Source organism: Dipteris shenzhenensis, chromosome 10 (genome assembly GCF_047967505.1).
Source record: "Dipteris shenzhenensis isolate YYH24624 ecotype China chromosome 10, Dip_SZ_1.0, whole genome shotgun sequence".
Taxonomy (NCBI): domain Eukaryota; kingdom Viridiplantae; phylum Streptophyta; class Polypodiopsida; order Gleicheniales; family Dipteridaceae; genus Dipteris; species Dipteris shenzhenensis.
In genome coordinates this window covers 9,905,567-9,920,493 of record NC_141605.1, presented here as the reverse complement: position 1 = coordinate 9,920,493, position 14,927 = coordinate 9,905,567, and the positions used below count along the sequence as shown (strand labels likewise).

General features: G+C 37.8%; 1 protein-coding gene across 1 annotated transcript; it reads left to right on the top strand.

The window, feature by feature from the left end:
• Positions 1–3,240: 3,240 nt before the first annotated feature.
• On the top strand, positions 3,241–4,553 carry LOC147897382 (protein S40-5-like). The gene has a single exon (XM_087380767.1). It carries the CDS (start codon positions 3,723–3,725, stop codon positions 4,221–4,223), a length of 501 nt encoding a protein of 166 aa, XP_087236893.1. The 5' UTR covers positions 3,241–3,722; the 3' UTR covers positions 4,224–4,553.
• Positions 4,554–14,927: the final 10,374 nt, after the last annotated feature.

Genomic DNA, 14,927 nt, shown 5'->3' with positions numbered 1-14,927 from the left:
AGCATACCCACCCAAAGCTTCCATCTCCATCTTTCCACAGAGGTACGTGTGAATGAGCTCTAGAGGAGCCTTTGCCCTACTGGCCTCTTTAGGAAAGGGATGCTAATGCTGCTTGCCCATCATGCAAGCTTCACATACATCGGGCAGACCTAAAATTTCTGGTAGGTCTGCAATCATTCCACTTTTATGCATCTCCTTCAATTTGTTATGACTGACTGTGCCCTTCCTCTCTGGGATCTTGATAGAATGTACATGTTTATAGAATACTCTACATCTAGCTCTACACGTTGATGACTTTGGTACGGATGTAACAGATAAGCCCACCTGGGGTGCTGATGACGTGACTAAGGCTTCCATACTGCTAGTTGTCATGTGTGATGGAGCCTATGCTTTTCAATTTTATGAGTGATGAAGTATAGCAAATCTTACTAGGACATCCTTGGTTATGGGAAGCATCAGTCCTCCATGACTGGGGAACTGATGGACTAGGGAACTGATAGACTAACAATTCAAAATCGTGACACCGCAATCAGGGTGAATGTGGGGATAGGAGCTATAAAACCAATTGTGCCTAGAGCGTTGGATGACACATCTTCAATGACGATCCCAAGCAAATCATCTCCCCTATAACAGCATGCCATAGCGGGTGATTCCCAAAGCAATATCAATGGCATTTCTTTTTATCTTGCATACATGTTGGATGCGATTGCACCCCTATCATTGAGCTTATAGATCCGTTTGTATGCAAGTATGATATTTATACATTTAGGAGACGGCTATGATGTTTGGCGAGGGTCTCGTTGTTGAGGCTGTAGACTCTTTTGCTAATTCAACTTGAGTTTTGGCATAGCTTCTTGTCCTGCTTGTGAATTCATTGCATGCTTTGAGAGTATGGAATGAAAATGTGTGATACTATTATTGATGTAATCGATTATGTGCCTTTCATCACCGATGATCTCACCCCCAATAAGGAGAATGCTTTGATAGCTCTCCTACAGGAATACTAGAACTGCATAGGATCCTAGGGCCAAGAGCAGAGGGTTGGGGTCTAAATACTACTGCGAGCTCGCTCCATGATCCACAAAGACAGCAATATTAATACTCGATTACAAACCTTTCTTATGCAAATCTTGGATTATATAGGAAAAACTTGTACACTGAATAAGGCCATGACATTGTTGATAATATTAAAGGCACCATGGGCTTATTTTTCAAAACAAGTTAGAACAAATCAAACTTTGACCATTAAAAGAAAGTGGAAAAGGCAAGAATGAGTAAAGAAATGCAAGCTTTCCTGGAAGACAAATTTACAAGTGAAACTTTCAACATTCATTATTTTCTATGTATAAGTATTATATATATTTATTTTGATATTGTAACTTGACACAAGCTTGACACACATATTTTGTTTTTAAGCATAGATATTTAGGTAAAGATGTTTGATTAATAAACCAATAAAATATTGGGCATTCATTGACCCACATTCATGGAAAGATTGCAAGAGAGAAAGATAAATGCATGAGTACACTTAAGTACATAGTAACAGGTGATGTGTTCATTTATAACCTAGATTCCTTAAATATTAAGTTGATGTGGTTAATAATTCTTCTTAGTATTTCAAGAAAAAAAAAGAGGGATGTCAAAGGAACTAACCTCTTAGTAGAAAGGTAAGGGTGAGGGTTATAATCATGATGCGGTTGGGTATTGAGAGCAACACTTTGACAAGCCATGGGATGAGGAGGATGAGAGGAGATGGCTAGGGGATGGTGGGGCATTAATTAGTCACATTGCTATCCTAGAGTTTCCATTTTGGGATCTATATAGACTAGTTTTATTTTGTTTTACATCCTCTCTATGATTGCATTCCTTAGTGACATGATTTGTATTGTCCTTTTATGTCACATATTGACTTAACCTTAATTTAAATGCATGCCTCTTTCCGAGTTCTTTCAAACCGAATTTAGCGATAGGGAAGTGATGTAAAGTTAGTTGCTCATAATATCACAAGAGTGATGCAAACTTGAAAGAATGACTTTGCTTGTCCAAAATTTTTGGTATTTTTATAAAGTAATCCAATCATGTAGTGGTTAGTACCTAGTTATGTTAAGGTGAAGCAAAGGAATGCTAGAAGGTCTTTGTTTGAATAAGGAGAATCATATAGAATTTATTTGATATACAACACTTTATTGTTTGATATGGATAAAGTGTTTGATATACAACGCTTTATTGTTTGATATGGATAAAGTGTTTATATAAATAAAATGGGAAAAAGTGGGAGGATATATTTTATTATGGATAGTTTTATCACTTCTTGTATTTAAAAGTGCTGGAGTGAATTTAGAAAAGGCCTACATTTTCAAAAGCTAAGTGTGACATATAAACAAATGTAAGTCCTATGACGTGCATGTTCCTTGATTTTATCATACCCTATTGGAAGATTTGAAGGAGCTCTATAATAGTATTTGTTCTAATTATTGTTTTACAATGTGCTAAGGCCACATGCTTTTCTAGACATTAACTATGTGATCATAATAGGATTATGGTTAAAGGTGGGAAATGGTTGAGGGGGCATGATTGAAGCGAGAAGCTTCAAGGATACACACAAGAAATTGCTATGAAACTCACATGAAGGTAATTAACCTCGAAAACAAGGTCCCACTCTCATATACAATGTGAAGGTTAGATAATGTAGATTGACTAAGGGGAGAAGGGACAAGACATAAAGCGAGATAGAGGTTTTTCTTTTTTGATAGTGACAATGCTAATGATCACCAGCATTGAGCATGTAATGGAAGTTTCCTTTTTGATAGTGACAATGCTAATGATGATAGAAGGCCATGATCAATGGCAATTATTGACTTTTGACATATCTCTATGTGTTTTAAATTGACTAAAATCGTGCATCATAGTAGAGAAATCATGAAGTTACAAGAGGGTCTTCCTGTGTTGTACATAAAATTCAAGGGCTACAAAGGAAGAGTATTTCCTAGGAGTGGTTTTCTCCTTACATCAGAGTGGGCATGTCAAAGCAAACGCGGCTTCGAGAAGATAGTCTTTAAGCCCGGCATGCAAGGTTATTATGTATGATTGTAATGGTCGGCAATCATTCGAAAGATGAGAGAAAATATATTTCCATCAGCCACCTGTCTACTTTCTGTTAGCACGGCTCTTGACTCTTGGCTTGAGTGCTTTATCAAGTTTTGGGTCCTTGCTTGAGCGCATTTGGCTGTTATTCATGAGCATATCCATTGGAGATGCGATATAAATGGGATAAACACGTTTCCTCGCGAAGCCTCACGGTTACGAGTATGCTTCTCTATATAGACAAGGGTTGCTGCAAGCTCTGCTGTGTGTGTGTGTGAGAGAGAGAGAGAGAGAGACAGAGACAGAGAGAGAATCGGCCTCCTCCATTTCCTCTCCAACATACAACCCGCCGCTTAACAATCTCCGGAACTCCTTCGTTGCAAATTGTCGACCTTGCAGTTTGCATCCAATTCGCATGAACTGTCTTTTCCTTCTTGCAACTCTGTTTCCTACTCCCAGTCTGCCTTTCTGGCTTTCGGGACTGCACTCATGTCACGATGATGTACGTGCTCCATGAGAGTTGAGTCTCCCGAGATGAGACCACTTTACTTAGAGTATCTATCTTGGGTCCTCTACCAGCGTCTCTAATTTGCCCTGAGATCTAGGTCTTTTTCGCTATACCTTCTTGGACTCTGCTGATGACAATCGAGGACAAGCCACAAGGTTTTGGTTCGCTTGCATCCTATCAAAGCTATGTCTCATGCTCGAACGACGATCTCTCAGAGGAGGACGTGTGGGATGTATTAAGCTCAGCTCCCTTGAATCAAGTTAAAGGCAATTCGACGCTTCGAGTCGCGGGCTTATTTTCTGGGCAAACCTCAAAGGATTCGCCAGGAAGGTTCCAAACGAGCGACTCACGAGACATCATTAACGATCGAAGAGGCTCCGACTACGGCGACGAGGGCGTTGCAAGGTCTGGACCAGTGAAAGTTCCCGACTGGTCCACTCTGGCCAAGGCATCTTTTTCCTCGGACGAGGACGAGGAAATGCTGCCGCCTCACGTAATCGTTGCTCGTCAGCATGCAAGCAAGAATATGGCAGCCTGCTCTATGATCGAAGGCGCAGGAAGGACCTTGAAAGGCAGAGATCTTAGCAATGTTCGGAATGCTGTGTGGAGGCACACTGGCTTCTTCGAATGATCATATGTTTAGAGACGAAGCAACACATGCATCCTTGTAACTTAAACATCCTGTTTGTGTCTAAGAAGGGCCATGACAAGTATTTGGGTATTTCCTCTCATGTTTGTATCAAAGGATGGACTAATGATAAGTATAGTCAGCCAATCATGTCCCTCTTGTCTCTAGCCTGGTCCCATGATAGGTCTTTGTCCTCATAGAGCAATAGCAATGCGCTAATTAAATAGCTCATTGCTCCTCATCGTGGCAAGTAAGATACACCATTGGCTAGTATTTCATCATGGAAGGTAAGATACACCATTGGCTAGCATTGCATAGAGTGTCTTTGTTCAACTCATAATGATCAATTGAGATTGTCTATATCAAGGAAGTCAAGTTAAAGATTCTCATTACATCTTAATATAATTCGAAAGTAAAAGACATGATGTTCATATTAAATACTACATGGATATTTGACTTTACAACTAGTGACCAGCAAGAAATGATAGTGTCTCCATATGAAAACATGAACATGAGAAGTGATTTTGTATACACTAATGGGTAACCTTCAATACGTATTCAGATTATGCTATTTTAAACCACATATACAAATATTTTTAGACTTTTCCTAATCATGCCCTAAAAACAAAATTTAAAAATTATTAGGAAAACCATTGTTGATGGGTTAGAGATTTAGATGGCTAGATCATAGTATCATTGAACAAGCTCAATTGCTAACAATGGGATTTTAATAAATTTTCACCCCCAAAATTTGAGATGTCACTATACTTGAGCAAACCACATATGGCTATATATGGAAAGAAAGCTCCTAAAAGACATATTAGATCATGACATCTTGCAAAATCTTAAGTTATAAAGAGTTGTGTATACTAATAAAGCATTCTTTGACTATGAATTTCTTATCTATAGTCAAAAGTTTTGAAATTAAGCTTTCTTTTTCCAATATCTTGCTAAATTCATTGTCTTTGCTAAAAGTACTTCATCCACACAACCAATTATGCATGTCAATGCAAATCCAAAATCCTATCATTTCTAAAAATTCATTGAAATACACAAAGTACCTTTTGTCACAAGAGATGCCAAAATTAGTAAATTTTTTTGTATTTAAAGTTCATGTTCGAGCAACAATTTCTACAAAAAGCATTAAAATGATTTTTTTTGGGAGAAACGGGTAGAGCGAAAATACAATTTTGATCCAATGTAATCCTCATACAACAAGGCCATTTATTGTATTTTGTTAATAATTGTTAATTTGAAACCTTTTAATCACATCCACTTCTTAAAACCTTCCCAATGGTTTATAGTATAGGTAGTCACAAATATAGGTAAGCAAAGTTGTATGCCATGGAATTGACTAATAAAAATGCAATGTCTCATGAAGGTAAAGTAAATCTAAACTAATATAATTTCCATTTTATTGATTACAATACTAGTTAGCTAAATTTACTTACTTGGTACAAAGAAGCCACATGGGCCTGTGATTAGCATCTCATCAACTAGAATACTATCCGTACAAGCATTTGCATCCTTTGTGATTGTTATTTCAATGGAAATTATCAAGGAAGTTTTTATATGTTACAAAATTATATTTATGGAAATTAATTTATTTTCAATCATATTGACTATACAAAGTATTCCATGGGTGAAAGCATGGATAGGTGGTTCAAAAAGCAGTGTCATTTACATTACTTTGTCAAGTGCTAACAAGTAGTGGCAAAAGGTAAGAACGTGCGAGTAACAAATAATGGGTAAAGGTATTAACATGGAAGTAAATAGAATGGGTAGTGCTTTGTCAATGGAAAGAATGAGTAGAGAATATGGATTTATGCTGAACTGTTATTTCCATTTCTTTCATCCACATTGTGTCATGGGTCTCTCTCTCTCTCTCTCTCTCTCTATGCTAATATTGCACATTGTGGAGTTAGAACATAATTTTTTCCATCAACTCTTTTATTTTTGTCACGTTTGATGCCTCTTTGAGCTTCCACGCCTCCTTTAGCTTCCTTGCCTCCTTCCACTCTTCTTGCACTTTTTGTCTTTAATAGTTTTTCCCTCAGTTGTCATTCTTCCTTCTATCAGGCATCACATTGTTATCTTTAAGGATTCTCCAATTTTTCCATCCTCTATCATCAACCTCTCCATCATTCACTGCCCTCTCTAAGGAGAATTTTGAATATAAAGAGCAGTTGGAGGATTCTGAAGGCAAGAGCAGTACATGAGAAATAGAGTCTCCTAAACTTCAGAGAACACATCACACTCCTTCTTCCACACCTCTGCTCTGCTTCTTCATCTCTGTCTACTGTGGCTAGCAAGAGTTGTGGTACATCATTAGCTCTCTCTCTTTCTCTCTCTCTCTAGTCTCCACATATAAAAAGTGTGTTTCCCTCCACTTAGTCTCCTTGCACATTTTCAAGTTGAAGGAACCTGCAGACTATAAATGGTCATGCAATGGGAGAAGACCATTTTTTGCACACTGCAAATGGGCATGCAATTGCAGAAGATTTTGTTTGCACAATGCAGTACCGCAAGCAAATGGAGGCAGCATGGTTGTTCTTGGCTAAGAAGGAATAAAATTTATCAAGAAGTATTGGGCTTCAAAGCAAAAGGGACATCAACAAAAAGCCAAGGAGAAGAAAAGTGCTGAAGAGAATAGGTTTGTTGATGAGAAGGAAAGAAAGAAGATTTGTAGAACTATAGCTATCTTCTAGTACAAGCAGACAAAGGGCCTCATCGACAAAGATAATTGCAAGCTATAACTATTTCTAGAACTCCTCCTCCATCCCAATTTAAAGGATGTTTGACCTGAAGAAAGGGGTTGAAAATGAGCTGTGCTAGCCAACATCTACAACACTTTGACTTGTCAAAGTGCCCCATTCAAAAGATGAACTTTTCTTAAAGAGGTAATCTCTAATGATGATACTTAATGGTAATGGGTTCAATGGAGAAGTTGGCAAAAAAAAACCTATCAGCTTGGCAAAGGTAGCAAAGGTTCTAGGTGTCCATAAGAGAAACCTCTATGCAACCAAAGCTCACCTACCATTAGAAGAGGATGGAGTCTTGCCCCTACAAACATGCTATAGATAGCAACCTATAAGTACCATCATCACACAATAGGTTGAAGATCTTGTTTTTGAATTTTGAACACTCGAGACTCGAGTCTCCCCAATGAAAAAGATGTTGTTGCAAGAGGATGAGGAGACGTTGTTTTGTAAAGCATCCCATACATTTGCTTAATGAGCCTCAGGTTTGTACTTTACTTTATTCAAGAAAAATAACAACAATTCTAGGGCACCTTTAGATCCTCTGAAGCACTTTCAGGTGGTACTTTTAATAGCTTTGAATGACTTTCTAGTGGTTTTTAAATAGCTCCAAACCACTTTCAAGTGGTACTATTAATAGCTCTACAACACTTTTAGGTGGACTTTCAAAGGCACAAAATAACTTCCCATGATTTTAAAGTGATACTAAAGTACTTCCATGTACTTTAGTACCACTTGGAACAACTTCATTGTCACTTGAAAATAGATTGAAAGTAACAATAGTTCTAGAACACCTTTAGACACTCTACTAGTTTAGTACTCGTTTAGTACCACTTGGAACAACTTCGGTACTTTAGTACTTCCATGTACTTTACTACCACTTGGAACAATTTCAAAACTCCATGTACTTTAGTACTTTAGATACACTAGTACTTGCATGTACTTTAGTACCACTCAGAGCAGCTTTAGTGTCACTCAAAAATAACAGTAGTCCTAGAGCACTTTTACGCACTCATAAGCACTTTCAAGTGCCAGTACTTTTCATTGCTTTGAAGCACTTTCTAGTGGTTCTTTTAATAGATTTGAGCCACTTTTAGGTGGTACTTTTAATAGCTCTCACTACTACCATTAGCTCCTTTTATGATGCCTTTTTTCAACGCATATTACTTAGTTTTTTGGCTAATAACTGTTATGTCGATATTATAGCCAAAATATCAGAACGTCCACATATTTTTTTTCAATATTAGCATCTATATTAGCATTATCTATTGGATTAGCATCGATATTTTGATAAAAAAAACGTCTAATAAAAACTCACAATGTGGAAAAACGTCAATAGTCATCCTTGGTAAAACCTCCAAAATTCAAATCAATTTGAAATGTTTTCACATTGCAACATATATTAGATCAATGTTGTTCTCCATTTCTTAATCAATTGAAGTGTCACTAGAATCTTCATTGGGATATTGATGCTCATCCTGTCGATCATCCATGGCCAAGTCTCATACACCTTCAGCATGTAGATCGAGGTCTCCCAAATCAGCATCTGAGAAACCCTCTGAGGAGCTCAAACTATCTTCACTTTCCAAAACTCTGGTAGAAGGGGCACTAGAAGTGCTAGCTTCAAACACATCTATTTCTTGCTCTTCCATTTCATTCTCTACTTCCACATCTTGAAATACATGTTGGTTTCTAGGTGCAACTTGAACCACAAACCATCATGGGTTGTCCACTCTATCGGGTTGAAAGACCACGTAAAACAAAAATGCATGATATGTTCATACAATCTTTGATGAAGTTGAGCAGCAAATGATATCCATACGAGAAATGCTTACTTGATCATAGTGCATGGGTAGCACAAATGTGTCAACCCAAATTTTTGTTGAGGTAATGGGAAAAAATCCACTTGGATCCTTTGTGACTATAGCCTGATCACCTCTACAAACGACTTTGAACCATTTCACATCAAATATAAATACTTGGAATTTCCTAAAGTTCACTTGCAAATTATCTTGTATGGTTCCAATATAATCCATTTTGCATACGATGAGATTTGTATCCCTCACACTAGCTCTACTCTCTTGTGAAAATTGGCCATGACTCCTCGATCAAATCTATTGCACCTTACATGAATTTTCTCTACTTGATAATGATTACCATATGCCCACATTGCATTGAATGGATGGTACTGCAAAGGTAATGGATTCTCATTAGCTTATATAAAAAGGCTATAGATGAATGTAAATAAAAGAAAAATGATTACACACCTTTAGATCACAACCTCGTGTAAATTCCTCCTCCCTACCTATCACAATCTCTCCTCTTCGAGTAGCAGCTTCAAGAGCATCTTCCAACCAATCAATGGTGCGTGATAACTCTGGGGGATACTTCTTACCTCTATTGGCCCTTCGCCAAGCTTTTCTATCCTACTATCTCTTAGCTCTTTCTTCTTCATATTGTTTGAGCCATTTCTCCATTTCTCCACAATTGTAAAGACAAAAGGTGTTCACTTTTTATTGCAAGGGGATACTGATTTTCTTATCTTTCCCTTCCCTTGTCCGATCTCTCCTACAACACATCTAGGTCATCACTATCATCCCAAAGTCATGTCTTGCATGAGTTGTACAAGAAACTCCGTAATGTAAACATTAACTCTTGCACCATCCAGCTTTCTGCCATGCTTCCCTCTAGTCTTTATTTTTGCCTTACATACCCTTTCAACACCTTCATAAACCGTTCCAAGAAAAACATCCATTAGCTATGCAATGTGCTTGCATATGCCACTTCATCTGCCAAGTGCACAAGCAAATGCAATTGGATGCCCATGATACTCATTGGAAATGCCTTTTCAATCAAACATATGGCATCGATTGCAAAAAGTCTCATTTGCAAAATGGATGATTTCTTGATATCTTTTGATGACATCCACGTGCATTTATATGTGACCGGTAAGCAATGGAACCTGCATTTGCAGAGTGAGCATAAGAATTTGGCATGCATTTTTATAGCCTCTAACATACCTTCCGAATACACTGAGCTTGTTGATAGCCTTTGATGCATCTTTAGTACTACATCCCTGCAAAGAAATTGGAAACATATACTACAGAAATAGTGATGTGTTAGTCAAATTCAAACAAGAGGTAAAAAATGGATTGAACTGAAGTGGAAGCAATGTTACTTGAAATCATTTTGTGCCAATCATGCAACTTTAGACCCCTTAGTTTTCCAGAGGAAGTAAAGGAACCCTTTAAGTTATGCATGTATTCAGTTGGGGTTTTAATACCCGCCACGATAACACTCTTCACCCAGGTCTCCTCTGCTTTTGTAAAAACCTAGGGTGCCTTTGGTAAAATCACCTTGTTGGCATGATTTTCTCTTGGTCGGAAGGTTCTCTTGGTTTTCATCACTTTCAAGCAGCTCATGCCTTTGGGGTGTCTCTATCCCCAATCATATGTCTCCACAAACTTTTAGACACATTTTTGAATATATGCATTGGGTCCAATAGATATGTGACTTTGTGTTGTCTCCAGTAAGGAAGAGTATACAATATGAGAGATGTTGCATGTCAGGTGGAGGTGTTTGGATTTTTTGGATCATGCCAAAGTTTCTCCCAATCTCCAGAGCTCATAACTGGAGGAATAGGAGCTAATTTTTGACCCCAAAAAGATGGATCCACATGATATGGATGGTCCATAGGAAGAAACCACAAATGCTTCTCATATACCACCTTGTTTAGATCTTTTGAGTGCCAAATACACAAAAAATCTCCATAATTTGGACATGAAAAGTATCTGAACACTTGGGGACCTATTAAAATGCAAGGACACAAGTTACATCTTGTAGAAGTGAAAGACCATCGAGACTAAGAGAATCGGTAGAAGTTACATCTTGCAATTTAATGGGTAGAAGAGAATTGAGAGAAACAGAATTTTGGTACCTGAGAAATCATGCAACCCAAGATAATCATGCATGGTCCACATTAGAATGCCTTTCACTTAAAAATGACATTGACCCAAAGGCTTTGAAATGTCATAAACTTGCATGCCATTCCATAATATTTGCAACTCATCCACCAAAGGGGCTAGATACACATCCATATTTTTCACGTTGTACTTCCCTGGCACAATGAGTGCCAATGCCAAATGCCCCTTCTTTATAATCATCCAAGGAGGACTATTGTATATTGTGGCTACTACTGGCCACATGGACCATGCTGTGGATTGATGTCCAAAGGGATTAACACCGTCCATAGCCAGTCCAAGACGTGCAAGTGACAAGGCTCAAGCCCAAACCCTAGCCACAATCTACGTGTCTCCAAGCCTTTCCATCCACAAGGATCCTTAATATTCCATCCGTCGACGAGCGTTTGTGAGAATGCCAATCCATAAGTCTAGCTAACGATCCACAATGAAACAAGTGCACAATGCATGCTAGGATCGACATGTGTTGTAGTACCTTTCCTAGAATCTTGTCTCCTTGTGTGTCTTGTCAGTATCGGGATGCACCACATTGTGGATAGCTTATACAATGCTCCTATGTTCCTTTGTAAAGGTTGGGATAGTATTGGGATGCACCACATTGTGGATAGCTTATACAATGCTCGTATGTTCCTTTGTAAAGGTTGGGATCATTGGCACATGCATAAATTGACTTGTAATCTATTCTTAATGATTCCTGCATCTTCTTTGCATTTTTGCTTGAGTTGGGCATTGCATTAGTTTTTGTATTAACCTAGGACATTGACCCACTCAATTAATTTGAAGCAACAATTTGGAAGTCATGTATGAAACTATAGTTTAGACCACGTCAAAACTTACCAAAGGAGGGATGTAATGCTAGTGTCTGACCATCCATAAGCTTCTTGTAAATTCAAGATTAGAAGAACGGAGGCAAGATGAGAATGGCTTACCCCTTCGTACAACATGGTGCTTGCTTCACATTGCAAGCCCTCCTCTATGAGACTCATGTTAGCCTCCCTAGCCATTAGGGGAGATTTGGGGTCCCAAAGGTCCTCATAAGGTATGGATTAAGAAATGGATTAAGTTGATTAGAAATGAACCTACTATGGTAACCCATGGGCTAAGGGACCCACATCATTGAATCAACTGACATGCATACCTTTATTTTGAAATTGGGAAAACTTGGCCTTTGGATGGAGGTGGATGGTGGATGGATCAAAGGTCTAGGATGCATTTAGTGGATGGTGGAGGCACTTTGGTGGGCTCCAAAAGGTGAAATTTGACTTTGGGGAGGCCTCATTAAGAGGGGAAAGGTGGGCGTTAATATGGGCCCTTGATTCACGTCTAAGATCAATGGTTGAGATGGAGGTGCCTAATGGATGGTGGAGATTGAAGCGCATTTTGGACAGTTAGGATTGAAGCACCTATTTGATGGCTTGGATTGAAGCGCCATTGCCCACGTGCAAATCAAGGGCCCATATTTAAGCACCGTTTCCCCTCATCTCCTCCCTTGATCTACTTCCAAATCTAGGGCCTGGATTGAAGCACCCGGTTGCACTCATCTCCTCCCTTGGATCTACTAGCAAATCTATGGCCCATATTGAAGCGCATTTTCCTCTCATCTTGTCCATTAGATCTTTGTGTTGATTAAGGGTGGAGTTTTGGTCCTTTTATCCTTTGATGGCATCCCTTAGATCTGCCCCTTGATCTAATGGTTGGGAGTGCTCTACCTTAAATTTGGATGTATCCCTTGGATTGAAGAGTAGATCAAGGTCTGGGAGTGAAGATCATGGGTCCAAACTCTGGGTTAGAGGTCTCTACACACTTAAATGCTTTTGTCAACTTCAACATGGCATTGCCCCACACCTTAGAGCACTCTCATTGGTACACCTCAAATTGCTCTCTAATCCCTTGAAATTAGGAAACACTAATTAGAGACCCTTTTGAGACCCCAAATCTCCCCTAGTGTCTTTCATTTCTTGGTGAAGAAGCATCAAAGCAAGTGTTTATCATGTCCTACATTATTTTGTCCTCATTCAGGGCATCTTCCTCTTCACTACTTCTATTATGTTGCTCTTCTAGCTCTCTATCTTCCTTTAGAGTGTTTTGATATGCTTGGGTCAACATCGACTGGAGGACGTTTATGCAATGCATGTGCTCTCAAACTTCCCGAAACAATTTCATTTCCTTACATGAAAATTATTTAGTTACTCATCTCACATAAGTCACATACAAGCACAAAAAGTTAGTACATGAAATGAATTTAATGAATTCACCCATAAAGTAGGTAAAACATGACTTTTGCCTCATCGTTCAACTGTATCTCTAGTAATGAACACTTATTTAATTAATTTTGGACTTGTCATGTACAAATTCATTTTTATAGATACTTTTGGATAAAATTTAAGAAAAATCCCACTCTTCAAAACACAGATAAAAACATAAAAACAAGGAAATTTTAGAGTTTTTGGAAGGAAATGAAATCAAAATTATAAAATTTAACGTGACACAAATAAGTTACACCAAAAGATAAGAAGCAGTTGTACACTCATAATATAAATTTGAGAGTTTTTTAAAGCAAATAAAATTAACATTATGACAATTAACATAACATCTTACATAGACTAGTGCACGGTCCTGATTCATTTTTTAACTTTAAATTTCTATTAAAAAAATCTACTTTGTGAAAATATCCTTCCAAAACCAAAAGGTGGCACTACCCTTTTGGAATAAAGACTTTATTTACTTACACTATCATTTTATACTAATAATGCAAAAACTAAGAAATATAATTCTTACATTACTCTATATTCCAAAAATCCTAGTTTAAAAAGTTATTTTTAAGAATCCTCATTTAAAAGTTTAACTTTTCCTTAACTTGTTAATAATGTAAATAAACAAAAATAATTTAAATCCATGGACAAACTATCATATATATACATACATATGTATGTACGTACGTATGTACGTACACACACACACACACACATAGTTGAGGTCCATGCATGAGATTAATTTACCATGAGAGTCCTCTAAAATCTCTAAGACTTAATAATGGTGTTAATAAACACCTTTTAGAGTTTATAAATAAAAAAAGCACTAATTTGAAAAATAACATAAAAGCTACTTTAATCTCTTTTTTTTTAATAGATGATTTTAAAAAACAAAATATATGCATTTTCACATTTTAAATAAAAACTTATGTAATTAAAAAAATAATTTAAAAAAAGTTTAAAACGCATTTAAAATTTCAAAATATTTTATAATTAAATTACATATTCCTATAAACTAAAATTTAAATAAATTTTCGCTTTAAAAAAAATCTACATTAAAAAAACCTTACCTGGAATCTCCTGCTCCATCCATCTCTATCACTCCGTCGTTGTTCGTTGGTCCTTGTTCGTTGCTCCCGCAATTTCATTGATTTCGATGAGGAGGAGCTCAATCGAGGTTTGAAGAATGAGGTGGTCCCTCTCTTTATATATGAAAATTTAGGGTTTCGATACCACGATCGAGGTATTGGGATGCCACGTACCTCGATCGTGGTATTGGACATGCAACATACATCATTGGTGTAGCGTACCACTTGCGATGCCATATACCTCGATCGTGGTATTTCACATGCCACATACACATCGCTCCATGATACCTCGATCGAGGTATAGACATGCCATGATACCTCGATCAAGGTATATCAGTTGCCAACACAGTACATGTCGGATGCCAGATATCTTGATCGTGGTATTTGACATACGGCCAAGTCATTGGTCCAGCATACCACGATTGAGGTATGTTATCTACCATGTCGGATGCCAAATACCTCGATCATGGTATTGGACATGACCGATGTCATCTATCCACGATACCTCAATCGAGGTATGTGGACTTGCCACGATACCTCGATCGAGGTATAGGCTCGGTTCAGTGAAAGGAAGTCTAGGACCTCGATCGAGGTATTGGCTTGGCTCAGTTGTCCTCGTGTGCAAATT